The 16,880-nt window shown below is 37.7% G+C and overlaps 1 protein-coding gene across 2 annotated transcripts in view; it reads right to left on the bottom strand.

Annotated features, from left to right (window-relative positions):
• Positions 1–16,880, bottom strand: part of IPO11 (importin 11) — a 205,747-nt gene that overhangs the window by 136,991 nt on the left and 51,876 nt on the right. For both annotated transcript variants that reach the window (XM_060092933.1, XM_060092931.1), the window contains exons 10-15: positions 15,990–16,182; positions 9,181–9,333; positions 7,820–7,863; positions 6,067–6,157; positions 3,908–3,955; positions 3,033–3,138 (exon numbers count right to left, since the gene is read on the bottom strand). In XM_060092933.1, the coding sequence (XP_059948916.1) occupies positions 3,033–3,138; positions 3,908–3,955; positions 6,067–6,157; positions 7,820–7,863; positions 9,181–9,333; positions 15,990–16,182 (635 nt within the window). The remainder of the gene's footprint in view (positions 1–3,032; positions 3,139–3,907; positions 3,956–6,066; positions 6,158–7,819; positions 7,864–9,180; positions 9,334–15,989; positions 16,183–16,880) is intronic.

Raw genomic sequence — 16,880 nt, 5'->3', positions numbered from 1 at the left:
CTTGTGTCCAAGAATTCCACCCACAAAGTCTCTTCTTGATATTATATTTATTTTAGTGGCAAGATGATATTTATTTCTGGGTGAAAATGTAGTAAACTAATGAATATACCACATTTTTCAGAAAATTATAATCTTATATGATTAAACACGTAAAAAGAATTATTCATTAAAGTTACAAAAGAAGTGTATTCCCTGCTTTCAAAATGTTTAACATACTTAAAAGAATTAAAGACCACAAAACTATATATACTAGGATTGCAGAAACGAAAGAGAGAAAAGCAGGCAGAGGGAGATGGGATTTGAACAGCCTTTAAGATAAATAGCATTTGGGGCAAAAAACCGAAAAGATGTCACTTCAGGGGACAGGGACAATTTGAACAAAGTCCCAGAGGTGGAAGTAAATAAGACTGGTGTAGAGTAAAGGAAGGAACCACAGAGTCTTTAATTTTGGACTGAGATCTCTGGGATTACCACATTCAACATTCTGTTCTCAACAAAGAGAATGAAGCTCAGAAACGTTCAAATTCCAAGATGACAGTCACTTCTGGGCAAAGTTAAGAATAGGAGTCAGTTTGTTCCTCAAAGTGTGGTTCCTGGACCACGGTATCATTATCTGGAAGTGTGACAGAATCACACAATCTGACCCAGACCGATAACCTAAACCAGAACCTGCATTTTTTTGTTTTTTTTTTTTTTTTGCGGTACGTGGGCCTCTCACTGTTGTGGCCTTTCCCGTTGCGGAGCACAGGCTCTGGACGCGCAGGCTCAGCGGCCATGGCTCACGGGCCCAGCCGCTCCGCGGCATGTGGGATCTTCCCGGACCGGGGCACGAACCTGTGTCCCCTGCATCGGCAGGCGGACTCTCAACCACTGCGCCACCAGGGAAGCCCCAGAACCTGCATTTTAACAAGATCACCAGGTGACTCATATGCACGTTAAAGTTTGAGAAATACTGGTCTAGTTCAGTTATGTCCAAAAGAAATACAATGCAAGCCAAATATGCAATTTTAAATTTGTTAGTACCCACATTAAAATAAGTAAAAAGATACATGTGAAAATTTATTATTTTTATTTATTGCAATACATCCAAAATATTATCATTTCAACATGTAATTAATACATGGTTGATCAGTCTAGACTAAACAGCCAAAAGGGTTTAAGGACAAAGTGCACATGTGTCTCCCTACTAAAGGCTTTCTCTCCATCAGAGGCTCACTAGCTCTCTGAGAGCAGAACTGAAGCCCACCTTATTCACCACTGCCTCTACAGGACACAGCAAATTCCAGTGCTGAAAATATTTGATTGAATAAATGACTGAATAACTGAATGGATAGCTACTTAATGGTCAAAATTACTTTTAAAGCATCTCCAGCTCTACAATTCTATGGCTCTAAATATTTATAAAATGATCCATATATGGATAGTTTTCTATTCATTTATTAAAGTAGTCAAGATATGTTAACTGATCTATGACTATAGGCTAGGCATCCTGACAAGTACCACATCTACAGACATAAATCACTAGAACTGCACGATTCAAAACAAGAAAAAAGTATCTTGGAATTTTTTTAGGTGTCTAATTTTAAATGAAGAAAAATTTAAAAAATTATGAAAGACCCTTTCCCTTCCATTTTACTCATTCAGTACCTAAAATTAAAATAATTAGGCAAGTATTTAAATGTATATGCAACAGAAGAATTGGGCAAAAACCCTACTAAATGTCAGATAGATCTGTACTACTGAATTAGGCACCTCAATACAAGCCTAAAGTGTGTCCAAATACTTTTTGCCATGGTGTCTCTGCAACTCCTTTTCCCCAGACTTGAAGTATGCTCTCTCCGTGTGATCCCAAGGCAGTCACCTTTGATGGATGTTACTTTGGTTAGGCTACTTCTGGCATCAGGCCTAGCCTCTGCTAAGTCTCCAATTGGCTTCCTTTTGTACACAATTTCTTTCTAGAATTCATAGATCTCCGTCTTCTGTTACCTTTGCATAAAATTTCCTCCTGCAAATCCCACTACTGGGCATACAGCTGGAGAAAACCATAATTCAAAAAGACACATGCGGGCCTCCCTGGTGGCGCAGTGGTTAAGAGTCCGCCTGCCGATGCAGGGGATACGGGTCCGTGCCCCGGTCTGGGAGGATCCCATATGCCGCGGAGCGGCTGGGCCCGTGAGCCATGGCCGCTGGGCCTGCGCATCCGGAGCCTGTGCTCCACAACGGGAGAGGCCACAACAGTGAGAGGCCCGCATACAGCAAAAAGAAAAAAAAAAAAAAAAAAAAAAGACACATGCACCCGTGTTCACTGCAGCACTATTTACAATAGCCAGGTCATGGAAGCAACCTAAATGCCCATCAACGGACAAATGGATAAAGAAGCCGTAGTACATATATACAATGGAATGTTACTCAGCCATAAAAAGGAACGAAATTGGGTCATTTGTAGAGACGTGGATGGACCTAGAGACTGTCATACAGAGTGAAGTCAGTCAGAAAGAGAAAAACAAATATCGTATATTAACGCATATGTGTGGAATCTATAAAAATGGTACAGATGAACTGGCTTCCAAGGCAGAAATAGAGACACAGATGTAGAGAACAAACGTATGGACACCAAGGGGGGAAAGCGGGGGTGGGGGGCGAGGGGGTGGTGGTGGGATGAACTGGGAGACTGGGATTGACATGTATACACTAATATGTATAAAATAGATAACTAATAAGAACCTGCTGTATAAAAAATAAATTTAAAAACAAACAAACAAACAAAAATTTCCTCCTGCAAACTAGCTTATGTAACATCAAACACTTCATACATGTCACAATTCACATTTGAAGTAAAATAACAAGAAACGATTTTGCTTATTTTTCAGTTATAAGATTCACAAGTCTTATTCCTTTCTACACTAGACACTATCAGCTAAGTCATACTATGACTTTTTTAAAATTTTAAGCCATTTTAATGCTTTTTTGTCTTCATTAGAAAATCAATAAGATAAAATAAGTATATAACAAACACAGAGTTTTATACTTGCCTATTGTGAATGACTTGTAATTCTGGAAGAAGCTGGTTTTTAAACCACTGATCAAAATCAACACTGTCAAACAGCTCATAAGCCGCTAATCCAACAGCATTATACACTAAGAAGAAAAAATTTAATTTCAGATACTGGGCAAAATTCTAATTGTCCTTATGCAAGAAAATAAGCCTTAAGGACTACTTTGAAACATGTCATATGTTAATAGAGGGAAATCTACAATATGTTAATCTGGGAAATTATTTAAACAGACATTTTAGAAACATTATTTAAGTTACTTTATGTTTTTCTTAAATACTCAGTGCTTTCAAACAGAAAATTACATTCATTTAAAAATATTCAAGTCAAATTATAAAAATTATAAAAACAACATCTGTTTCCAAATAGATGCAATATTTTATGCTATGGGGTCCCTAATTATCCTCTTTCCAGCCTCTTCTCTCACCACAACCCATTAAACTCCATGTTCCAATTAAACCAAAATACACCCAATTCAAAACTTAACTGGGCTTGTTCCTCTTCCCTTCAAGCTTCTGTCCCTACTGCTCCTTCTGTCTGGAACCACCCCCTCCCCCTTATTAACTCTCTCTTATCCTGTGTTCGCACAGAACACTTCTTTAGGAGCCTTTCCCTGGGTACACCAAAACTACCTTGTAGTTTTCCACCGTACTACATAATTACCACCTATTGTAGCATTAATCAACTGATACTATGTTATAATCAACTGTCTGTTTATTTGGCTATCTCCACCACCAGACAGCTCCTAAATTTTAGGTATCTTTGCATCCCAACTCTCCCAGCATAACACCTGCCACAAAAGAGACACACCATCTTCTGAAGAAATGTTTCTAAATCATTTTCGTTTAACATACCAGCATCTTTGATTAACAGTGCATTCATATCTTCCACGTTAGTGGGACCTGAAAAAATAAGTATCAGCAAAGGTAAATAAAACTAGTTTTTAAAAGATATTTAAACTCAATTTGTTAGTTTCTCAATTCATTAAGTATAATATATTTTGATATTAAATATACATATAGGTGTAAAGAGAAAGTTTAAGTTTTGTTACCATCACCGTTAGAGAACACAGATACAACATGTAAAGCCATATTACAATTTTAAAAAATCATTATAACATATATGGAAAATGTTATGTCAAGCAGCATTCTAAAAAAATATATGCCAAATTGCTAACTATTGTATTATATCCTGATTATAAGAGAAAATTCTTAGAAAGAATAAAAAGATGAATCCCACAATAGGAAAAAAAAAAAAAGAACAAGTATGGGCAATTCACACAAGATCTAAACATAAAAAATAAACCAGGTTATGACAATACATTAAAGGGTTAACAACAAAATGCAAAGTACAAACAGAAAAACGAGAGCCATTACATAATGTGAAAACTTCAGAATAAAACGCTGGCAGTCTCTGCACTACTCTCCAGAAAGTAGACTACCATGGTTAAGACAGGAAAAAATACAGTTTACTTAGTTAGTATATTTCTTTAGAATAGAAAGTTTTCTAGCAAGCTTATCAAAGCACCTTTCTGCTGTTATTGATTTCTTAAGCTCACTAGTCCAATTACTAGAGTTAAGTACAGCCTTAAATAAGCAAATTGCTCCAGAACTAGAAAGAAAATAACTAAACTCTGAAATTACTGAAAACCTTACCACCATAGAGCAACTTACCACAGTGTAACCTAATTAGCTTACCCACTTTCCTAGTGGTTCAAGAAAAATTGAAAATACAATTAATATTCAAATTATCTTTAAAAAATGAACACAAAAAACTTGATGGATAGCTCATTTCTTCCCTTGCTTTGTAACTTAAGCAGGAATACTCTATTAAATTTTTGAGAAAACAAAAGCCTAAAAAGTGAGCTACCCTTTATAATACTACAAACAAGATGAGGAATCTCCTCTCTACAGGAGATTCTCTTGCTGTTACTTCCTTACATTACCACCTACTCAATACTTGAACCCTTATGTGACTCCTGCCCAAACCAATCAAATAATCTGTTTAAGACTCTAAAGTTCAGGATTGTCTTTGATAGATTTCCCTTGCCCAGCAGTCAGTTAATTGCCAAAAGTCAATCAACAGTTACTGAGTGTGCTAGGCACTGGGAACAAGGTGTGAACAACACAGGTGTGTTTGTGGCCTCCTCTCTGAAATTTACAGTATAGCAAAATAGTCAGTGATAAATCACTTTTTACAAATGAACCTATTTACAAAACAAAAGTAGAGTCACAGATGTAGAAAACAACTTATGGTTACCAAGGGGGAAAGAGGGGTGGGTGGGGTAGGGATAAATTGGGAGATTGGGACAGACATACACACACTACTATACATAAAATAGATAACTAATAAGAACCTACTGTGTAGCACAGGGAACTCTACTCAATACTCTAATGACCTATGTGGGACTAGAATCTAAAACAGAGTGGACATATGTATATGTATAACTGATTCACTTTGCTGTACAGCAGAAACTAATATAACATTGTAAATCAACTACACTCTGATAATAAAAATAACTAAAAAAATGATAAGTCACTTGTGACAGTTAAAAATTTTAATTACTTGTGTACAAAGTACAATCATCAAGTGCTAAAAATTTCACTTCATCATTTTCTCTTAAATCCATTATCTTCTTTCCATTCCCACTGCCACCATTCTAAGGCTAATAACGTTTATTATTTTAACTTTTTCTCCCACTACTTCCTATAGCATGCTCCAAATAGACTATTTCTCCAACCAATATACTTGACTGCTATTTTGTTTATGCTGCTAGTATGCTTACCACAGCAAAATCTAATTAGCACATTCAAGGCCTATCTCATTTGTGAATTGCCCATCCTTGTTTTCTATCTTGAAGGCCACTCTTTCAGAAAAGCACACATTCTGTCTTTCTCAAATTCATGTCTAGTATATGATCTAGGAAATAGTGCAGTGCACACAGTAGGCACTCAAAATATTTTACTGAACACTAATTAAAAGATAAATCAAAGTATCACAAAATATACCTCACCTTGAAGTGTTTGCATCATTTCTAAAAGTACAGGGGTAAGAGTCTGATTATATTCATGGAATATATCTATAAATAATACTTCAGTGCATGGCTGTTGGGGGAAAAAAATAAATTTCTAATGAAAACAATGGTATATTGCATTGAGTAATTCTACATTAAAGCAAAGAATACTCATTCTTAAAACTCTATGTTTCCAATTCTTGATGTTTTTTGAAAAAAAGTTTATTGCTGTTTTTTGTAAACACAGTCAGAAATAAAATCAAATTTAATAATTTAATTCTTAACATGGAACGTTTATTTCACTATTTCAATAATTTTGCATTATGCATTCCAAAACACCAAACTGCAGAGAGGAGAAATTTACATTTTTAATTAATAATTCTTTAAATCTAAAAAGCAATCTGGAGCCACATTCATTTACAGAATTATAAATGTCCAGGAATTAATATGTTAAAAAACTGTGTATTTTCTTGGCAATGACTTAAGTAACAACAGCAATTCATGAGTTCAATTCACCAGAGTTGTTCTTCCTTTAACAGACACAAAAAGAAATCACAAATAAAAAGAATGATTCATTTTCATTCTTAAAAGTACTGAATCACTAGATGTTTCATAATATAAAGTACAATTAAATGTTGAAGGTATTGTCCTTTATGTTTAAAAAGGAATCTTACAGATATACAGACTGAAATATGTACAGACGAAATGACATGTCATCTCAGATATTTACTTCAAAATAATCTAAGTGGTTTGTAAAAGAGTGCTTCTATGAAACAAGACTAGCCATGAGTTGATAACTGATAAAATAAGTTTTGAATACAGAAGAGTTCATGATATTATTCTATTTTTTTAATATGTTTAACATTTTCCATAAGAGAAAGGTTTTTTTTGTTTGTTTGTTTTTCTGTGGTACGCGGGCCTCTCACTGCTGTGGCCTCTCCTGTTGCAGAGCACAGGCTCCGGACGCGCAGGCTCAGCGGCCAGGGCTCACCGGCCCAGCCGCTCCGCGGCATGCAGGATCTTCCTGGACCGAGGCACGAACCCGTGTCCCCTGCATCGGCAGGCGGACTCTCAACCGCTGCGCCACCAGGGAAGCCCTCCATAAGAGAAAGTTTTAAAAACTTAAAGCAGCAAAATTTTTTTTAAAAACTTTTAAGTACTAATACTTTCTATGGAAGCTTATGAAACTAAAAACAGTAACACACTTAGGAAAATAACGGCAAATTACGTAAATTATGTAAACACAACAAAAAGAATAGTTCAAAGACCACATTTGATAAATCTTCCTCAAATGTTGCCCTTATCAATAAATGTATATTTAAAAAGCATTCTATAACTAAAAGCAATGGGCTGGTCTCTGAGAATCATACTAGATAGTAAGAGAAATAATGTATCAAAAGAAGCTTTATAATTACTGAAATACTTAGGAGGAAAAAAATCATTCTAGCCAAAAAAAGGGAGCTTTCACTGCAAAAACATTTCCTACTTCTGCAATGACAGTTATTTCCCAATCAATTTGTAAAATGAAGAAAAATTCAGTTTGCAAAGCTCCAACTTAAAAAAAAATTTCAGATCTAAGTTCATAATTTAATTAAGTACTTTCCTCTCAAATATGGACTCTTGCAATTATGAATAAATGTTCCCTATCTGTCTGACTTAATGCTTGAAATCTTCAATAGAGTATCATTCTCTACTAGGAGTTATAGAAGCATTAAACTTTTCCCTATCAATTTTTCTTTCAATCAATACTCACCCTCAAACTGTATTTCCAAGAATCTCCTCCTGTTTCTTCCACTGCTGCAATTAAAAATATAACAAATGAGGCTCTCCACAAATGCAATAATGATGTTTCCAAAATCTCAGTTTGGAAAACAAAGACTTTAAATAATATCAATATAATATAGCTGTGAATTGCTTTAAAATAACACTGAGAGCGCATGCTTGGGAACACAAGGCCTTACAAAGATTTCTTTACTATAACCTACAGATCGTATCTGTGTACATCATAGTCATCTATCAACTGCTCATATCCATAAGGATTCTCACTTTCATTAAGAACTCTGTATGGAGGAAAGCTCAAAGTACTTGTCACTCCCAGAGTATGTGACATCACCTGATACACTATCATTACAATCCTGAGAATCATTTCATACAATAATGATGTTTTACAAGTTCAAATGATTAGTCATTTTCCATAAATTTCCTATGTTTAAAGTAAAATGCTTCAGAGACTTTTAAAACTCTAGGGATTCAGTGTTTCATGTTATAATATTATATTACTGCATTTAAAAAAAGCAATAAGAAGCATAAGACTTTAAGAGAAAAAGCAAAAACAAAATATGCATTATACAGTGTAGTGCTGTATTTTCTAAATGGATAAAAATATTTTTAAATGAAAAAGAGAAGGAAAATAAATCTTACAAAAATGTTTAAGATGTTCTAAAAATATTGGAAACACATGTATAACTACACAAAGGCACCCAGCCAAAGGGATGAGGAGAGGTTAAAATCTACCCTATGTCTGACCATGGCTGAAGCAATTCACACACTAACACTTTATTCACACACAGGTACTTTATCAGGCACACAAGTCCTTGATTTTCTGTAGCAAAGGACCTGATATTCTATCTAGTACTAAAATTCATACAGATAAAAAGAACTCCTATAAAAACATTTTAATCATCAAAAAATTAATTTTAAATTAAAACTTAAATAGGTAATCCATTCGGCAATTCAGAAATTTTCATCTCCAAACTTCCTTCTGAAGTAAAAATTTCTACAAATAAAAAATAATACAGAATGAACCACAAAGATAATAAAGACAGTTAATTTTATATTTTTGTTTTAAACTATAGGATATATTCATAACATCTACAAAATTTAATCTTTTTGGAAAAAATTCTATATACTTGAACAAGCATTCATTTTCTCCTTCTCAATTTGTACTAATGTCTAATAAAGAGAGAATGATAAGCTAACTTTTAAAAACCAAGATTCTCAGAACAAAAGTACTACATTAAAATACAGTGTTATTATACTTGTCATTCAAATAAATGATATCTATGGATGGACGGGGGAAAAGAACCATGTAAAGACTGAAAAACGGATACTTACTAAAGCCTTCTGGGTCTTCTTCCCACATTGTCAGTTCTTCTTCAGTTAACAGAAAATAATGAGAGACTAATCTTCTACATATCTCTGTCAAAGTGGGATATGTGAAGAATGCCATCTTAATCTTATGAGCTTCAAGAGTTTCAGGGCTGCTATCTAGAAAAATAAAATTTCCAAGTTAACTGTACAGACATTCTACCCAAGTTGGATTATGTAACTTAAATTAAAAAATACCTCCTATATAGTGGTGTATAAATTTTCATTTACATTATGGACAAATCTCAAAGATGCTCTTGCCTTTATTCATACCACACACACATCAGTCTTGCTTCTGTCTTACCACTATAGCTTGCACATTTCCATGCTTTATTATCACACCACATTGAAGTGAGTTACTTATGTATCTCTCTCTCTGTCCTATAAGACTTTCTCATTCATCTCGATATACATGTACATGAATGAATTCCAAATACAGTTTACCCTTGAACTTTGTGAGGCCATTTACACTCAGATATTTTAACAGTAAATACTACAGTACTACACGGTCTGTGGTTGGTTGAATCCTCAGATGCATAGGAACCGCAAATACAGATGGCCAACTATAAGTTATACTCAGATTAACCTCCGCATTGTTGGAGGGTCAACTGTAATATAACAATTTAGAGAAGGAAGGAAGATGGCGCAAGAGTAAGACGCGGAGATCACCTTCCTCCCCACAGATACATCAGAAATTCATCTACACGTGGAACAACTCCTACAGAACACCTACTGAACGCTGACAGAAGACCTCAGACCCCCCAAAAGGCAAGAAACTCCCCACATACCTGGGTAGGGCAAAAGAAAAAAGAATAAACAGAGACAAAAGGATAGGGACGGGACCTGCACCAGTGGGAGGGAGCCGTGAAGGAGGAAAGGTTTCCACACACTACAAGCCCCTTCGTGGGCGGAGACTGCAGGTGGCGGAGGGGGAAAGCTTCGGAGTAGCGGAGGAGAGCACAGCAACAGGGCTGTGGAGGGCAAAGCGGAGAGATTCCAGCACAGAGGATCGGTGCCCTCAGGCACTCACCAGCCCGAGAGGCTTGTCTGCTCGGCCACCGGGACGGGCGGGGCTGGGAGCTGAGGCTCGGGTAACGGGTTTCAGTCGGAGCGCAGGGAGAGGACTGGGGCTGGCGGCAGGAAGAGAGCCTGAAGGGGTTAGTGCACCACGGCTAGCCCGGAGAGAGTTCGGGGAAAAAGTCTGGAGCTGCCGAAGAGGCAAGAGACTTTTTCTTCCCTTTTGTTTCCTGGTGCGCGAGGAGAGGGCATTAAGAGCGCTGCTTAAAGAAGCTCCAGAGACGGGCGTGGGACGCTGGGGCTGCTGCTGCCGCCGCCACAAGGCCTGTGTGCGAGCGCAGGTCATTGTCCACCCTCCCCTTTCGGGGAGCCTGTGCAGCCCGCCATTGCCGGGGTCCCGGGACCCAGGGGCAGCTTCCCCGGGAAAGCGCACGGAGCGCCTCGGGCTGCTGCAACGTCATGCCGGCCTCTGCCGCCGCAGGCCCTCTCCGCACTGCGTGCCATTCCCTCCCCTCTGCCTGAGTGAGCCAGAGCCCCCGAATCAGCGGCTCCTTTAAACCCGTCCTGTCGGAGCGAAGAACTGACACCCTCCGGCGACCTACGCGCAGAGGCGGGGCCAGGTCCAAGGCTGAGACCCGGGAGCTGTGAGAGCAGAGAAGAGATAGGGAAATCTCTCTGTGCAGCCTCGGAGGCAGCGGATTAAAGCTCCACGGTCCGCTTGATGTGCCCTGCGTCTGTGGAGTGCATGAATGGACAGCGAATCATCCCAAATTGAGGAGGTGGACTTTGAGGACAAGATTTAAGATTTTTTCCCTTTTCCTCTTTTTACAACGAATTATCCCAAATTAAGGAGGTGGACTTTGAGAGCAAGATTTTCGATTTTTTTTCCCCCTGTTCACTTTTTGTGAATGTGTATGCTTCTGTGTGAGATTTTCTCTGTATACCTTTGCTTCCACCATAGGTCCCAGGGTTCTATCGGTCCGTTTTTTTTTGTTTGTTTTTTGTTTTTTTCAATAATTACTTTTTTATTTTTAATAACGCTACTATATTTTATTCTTTATTCTATTTTACTTTATCTTCTCTCTTTCTATTTTTCCTACCTTCCCTTACTCCCTCCCTCCCTCCACCCCTTTCTCTTTCTTTCCTTCCTCCCTCCCTCCCTTCTTCCTTTCACTTTTTCTTTCCTTCCTCCCTCCCTCCCTTTCTTTCTTTCTTTCCGTCCTTCCTCCCTCCCTCCCGTCTTTCTTTCTTTCCTTCCTCCCTCCCTTCTTCCTTTCACTCTTTCTTTTTCTCTCCTTCCTCCCTCCCTCCCTTCTGTCTTTCCTTTCTTTCTTTCCTTCCTCCCTCCCTCCCTTCTTCCTTTCACTCTTTTTCTTTCCTTCCTCCCTCCCTCCCGTCTTTCTTTCTTTCCTTACTCCCTCCCTCCCTTCTTCCTTTCACTTTCTTTTTCTATCCTTCCTCCCTCCTTTCTTTCTTTCCGTCCTTCCTCCCTCCCTCCCTCCCTTCTTCCTTTCACTTTTTCTTTCCTTCCTCCTCCCTTCTTCCATTCACTCTCTTTTTCTTTCCTTCCTCCCTCCCTTCCTCCTTTCTTTCTTTCCATCCTAACTCCCTCCCTCCTTTCTTTCTTTCTTCCTTCCTTTCCTTCTTCCTTTCTTTCTCTCTCTCTTTCTTCTACTAATTCTTTCTTTCAACTTTTTCTCCCTTTTATTCTGAGCCGGGTAGATGAAAGGCTCTTGGTGCTGCAGCCAGGAGTCAGTGCTGTGCCTCTGAAGTGGGAGGGCCAACTTCAGGACACGGGTCCACAAGAGACCTCCCAGCTCCACATAATATCAAGCAGCGAAAATCTCCCAGAGATCTCCATCTCAACACCAGCACCCAGCTTCAGTCAACGACCAGCAAGCTACAGTGCGGGTCACCCTATGCCAAGCAACTAGCAAGACAGGAACACAACCCCACCCATTAGCAGAGAGGCTGCCTAAAAACATAATATGGCCACAGGCACCCCAAAACACACCACCAGACGTGGACCTGTCCACCAGAAAGACAAGATTGAGTTTCAACCACCAAAACACAGGCACTAGTCCCCCCCCCCACCAGGAAGCCTACACAAACTACTGAAACAACCTTAGCCACTGAGGAGGGACACCAAAAACAACGGGAACTACAAATCTGCAGCCTGCAAAAAGGAGACCCCAAACACAATAACATAAGCAAAATGAGAAGACAGAAAAACACACAGCAGGTGAAGGAGCAAGATAAAAACCTACCAGACCTAACAAATGAAGAGGTAATAGGCAGTCTACCTGAAAAAGAATTCAGAATAATGATAATAAAGATGATCCAAGATTCTATTTCCAAGATCCAAAATCTTGGAAATAGAATAGACAAAATGCAAGAAACAGTTAACAAGGACCTACAAGAACTAAAGATGATTCAAGCATCAATTAAAAACACAATACACGAAATGAAAAATACTCTAGATGGGATCAATAGCAGAATAACTGAGGCAGAAGAACGGATAAGTGAGGTGGAAGATAAATTAGTGGAAATAACTGATGCAGAGCAAAATAAAGAAAAAAGAATGAAAAGAACAGAGGACAGTCTCAGAGACCTCTGGGACAACATTAAATGCACCAACATTCGAATTATAGGGGTTACAGAAGAAGAAGAGAAAAAGAAAGGGACTGAGAAAATATTTGAAGAGATTATAGTTGAAAACTTCCCTAATATAGGCAAGGAAATAGTTAATCAAGTCCAGAAGGCACAGAGAGTCCCATACAGAATAAATCCAAGGAGAAATACGCCAAGACACATATTAATCAAACTGTCAAAAATTAAACACAAACAAATCATATTAAAAGCAGCAAGGGAAAAACAACAAATAACACACAAGGGAATCCCCATCAGGTTAACAGCTGATCTTTCAGCAGAAACTCTACAAGCCAGAAGGGAGTGGTAGGACATAATTAAAGTGATGAAGGAGAAAAACCTGCAACCAAGACTACTCTACCCAGCAAGGATCTCATTCAGATTTGATGGAGAAATTAAAACCTTTACAGACAAGCAAAAGCTGAGAGAGTTCAGCACCACCAAACCAGCTTTACAACAAATGCTAAAGGAACTTCTCTAGGCAAGAAACACAACAGAAGGAAAATACCTACAATAATGAATCCAAAACAATTAAGGAAATGGGAATAGGAACATACATATCAATAATTACCTTAAATGTAAATGGACTAAATGCTCCCACCAAAAGACACAGATTGGCTGAATGGATACAAAAACAAGACCCATATATATGCTGTCTACAAGAGACCCACTTCAGACCTAGAGACACATACAGACTGAAAGTAAGGGGATGGAAAAAGATATTCCATGCAAATGGAAATCAAAAGAAAGCTGGAGTAGCAATTCTTATATCAGACAAAATAGACTTTAAAGACTATTAGAAGAGACAAAGAAGGACACTACATAATGATCAATGGATCAATCCAAGAAGAAGATATAACAATTGTAAATATTTACGCATCCAACATAGGAGCACCTCAATACATAAGGCAAATACTAATATAAACTAATAAACCTACCTAAGGAGACAAAAGACCTGTATGCAGAAAATTATAAGACACTGATGAAAGAAATTAAAGATGATGCAAATAGATGGAGAGATATACCATGCTCCTGGATTGGAAGAATCAATATTGTGATAATGGCTCTACTACCCAAAGCAATCTACAGATTCAATGCAATCCCTATCAAACTACCACTGGCATTCTTCACAGAACTAGAAAAAAAAATTTCAAAATTTGTTTGGAAAAACAAAAGACCCCGAATAGCCAAAGCAATCTTGAGAATGAAAAACGGAGCTGGAGGAATCAGGCTCCCTAACTTCAGACTATACTACAAAGCTACAGTAATCAAGACAGTGTGGTACTGGCACAAAAACAGAAGGATAGATCAATGGAACAGGATAGAAAGCCCAGAGATAAACCCACGCACATATGGTCAACTTATCTTTGATAAAGGAGGCAGGAATGTACAGTGGAGAAAGGACAGCCTCTTCAATAAGTGGTGCTGGGAAAACTGGACAGGGACATGGAAAAGTATGAGATTAGATCATTCCCTGACACCATACACAAAAATAAGCTCAAAATGGATTAAAGACCTAAATGTAAGGCCAGAAACTAACAAACTCTTAGAGGAAAACATAGGCAGAACACTCTATGACATAAATCACAGCAAGATCCTTTTGGACCCACCTCCTAGAGAAATGGAAATAAAAACAAAGATAAACAAATGGGACCTAATGAAACTTCAAAGCTTTTGCACAGCAAAGGAAACCATAAACAAAACCAAAAGACAACGCTCAGGAGAAAATATTTGCAAATGAAGCAACTGACAAAGGATTAATCTCTAAAATTTATAAGCAGCCCATGCAGCTCAATAGCAAAAAAACAAACAACCCAATCCAAAAATGGGCAGAAGACTTAAATAGGCATTTCTCCAAAGAAGATATACAGACTGCCAACAAACACATGAAAGAATGCTCAACATCATTAATCATTAGAGAAATGCAAATCAAAACTACAATGAGATATCATCTCACACCAGTCAGAATGGCCATCATCAAGAAATCTAGAAACAATAAATGCTGGAAAGGGTGTGGAGAAAAGGGAACCCTCTTGCACTGCTGGTGGGAATGTGAATTGGTACAGCCACTATGGAGAACAGTATGGAGGTTCCTTAAAAAACTACAAATAGAACTACCATATGACCCAGCAATCCCACTACTAGGCATATACCCTGAGAAAACCATAATTCAAAAAGAGACATGTACCAAAATGTTCATTGCAGCTCTATTCACAATAGCCCAGAGATGGAAACAACCTAAGTGTCCATCATCGGATGAATGGATAAAGAAGATGTGGCACATATATACAATGGAATATTACTCAGCCATAAAAAGAAACGAAACTGAGCTATTTGTAATGAGGTGGATAGACCTAGAGTCTGTCATACAGAGTGAAGTAAGTCAGAAAGAGAAAGACTAATACTGTATGCTAACATATATATATGGAATTTAAGAAAAAAAAATGTCATGAAGAACCTAGGGGTAAAACGGGAATAAAGACACAGACCTACTGAGAATGGACTTGAGGATATGGGGAGGGGGAAGGGTAAGCTGTGACAAAGCGAAAGAGAGGCATGGACATATATACACTACCAAACGTAAGGTAGATAGATAGTGGGAAGCAGCCGCATAGCACAGGGAGATCGGCTTGGTGCTTTGTGACCACCTGGAGGGGTGGGATGGGGAGGGTGGGAGGGAGGGAGACGCAGGAGGGAAGGGATGTGGGAACAGATGTGTATGTATGACTGATTCACTTTGTTATAAAGCAGAAACTAAAAAAAAAAAAAACAAAAGAAAAAAACAATTTAACCTGTCTAAAAGCAACATCACGTTATACAAGGTCAGAGAATGACCTTGTACAAATGAGCTGCAGTGGTTACCGGAGGGCTTCAACTGATCTTCTACTGTGTTGCAAAAGAAAGTTTACTAAATGCACTGTATGGTTTTTAAAAGCTGGCATTCACATATTAAAGGCTCAAATCCTTATCTCTATTTCATGTCCCAGCAATATTTTATTTTTCAGACTTAAATAAATGAATTTCAAAAAACTTACATAAAAATAGCAATTGCTTCACGCTTAGATTAAAATAAGGAAGTGAACAAAATAAAACTACCAGTAAAGCATTACCTTCAAAGTTTTTGGATGGCTTATAAGCATAATTTTTGACAATCATCTTAATAAGATTCATGCACTGGACAATGAATCGTTCAAATGTAACGCCTTCACCAACTTCTGTAAACACATAGCTTACAGAAAATTCCAGTGATCTCTGAATTAGAGGAGTAAATGAAAAGGGATGCTGATCCAAGAAGTCCAAAAGCTATAAAGAAATAAAAATTAAAATGTATCAAATTCACATCGGAAATATAATCATTCATAGGTACCTCTCATAACTTTGGTAATAAACACTTAGCAAGTTTTGAACCTTGGTGGGAAGTCCATGTATATATGTATATGCAGTTTCACATGTAATAGACATGTAATATACTTCCTGGGATACATCATACAACAGTGGATTAAATCAGATTATATCTCATTACCTGAACTCTCTATTATTTCTAGTACAAGGTTCGAAATAAACTTACTTCATACTTAATTTGATGTCAATGGGCAAATGTGATACAAAAAGTACAAGTATACAAAAGATAGGCTTTTAAAAAAGTAATGGATAAAGGCAAAGAATCAAAAAACTATCCTGCATCAACTGTATTTCAATGTATCAAACAGTTGACAAGAGATTTCTTCCTTATAGAAGAATTCCAGCTAATAAATGCAAAAGGAATAATAGAATTACATTGCCATCATTTTGTAACCCCTAATCAAACAACAGATCTAAGCTATGATCATCAGTGGCTGCTAAATAAGGGAAAGGCTACTGAAGAACTTTACGATAGTTCACTCATCAATTTTAGACAACCAGACACTGTACATTTCCTGATGTGATGCAATAGGAAATACACAGCATCACCTGTAAAGTATTCTTGTCACTGCCATCCTCCTCCCCCCCAAAAAAAGAAA

The sequence above is a fragment of the Mesoplodon densirostris genome, chromosome 3, assembly GCF_025265405.1.
Source record: "Mesoplodon densirostris isolate mMesDen1 chromosome 3, mMesDen1 primary haplotype, whole genome shotgun sequence".
Taxonomy (NCBI): Eukaryota; Metazoa; Chordata; class Mammalia; order Artiodactyla; family Ziphiidae; genus Mesoplodon; species Mesoplodon densirostris.
This window is presented reverse-complemented; position numbering and strand designations above follow the sequence as displayed.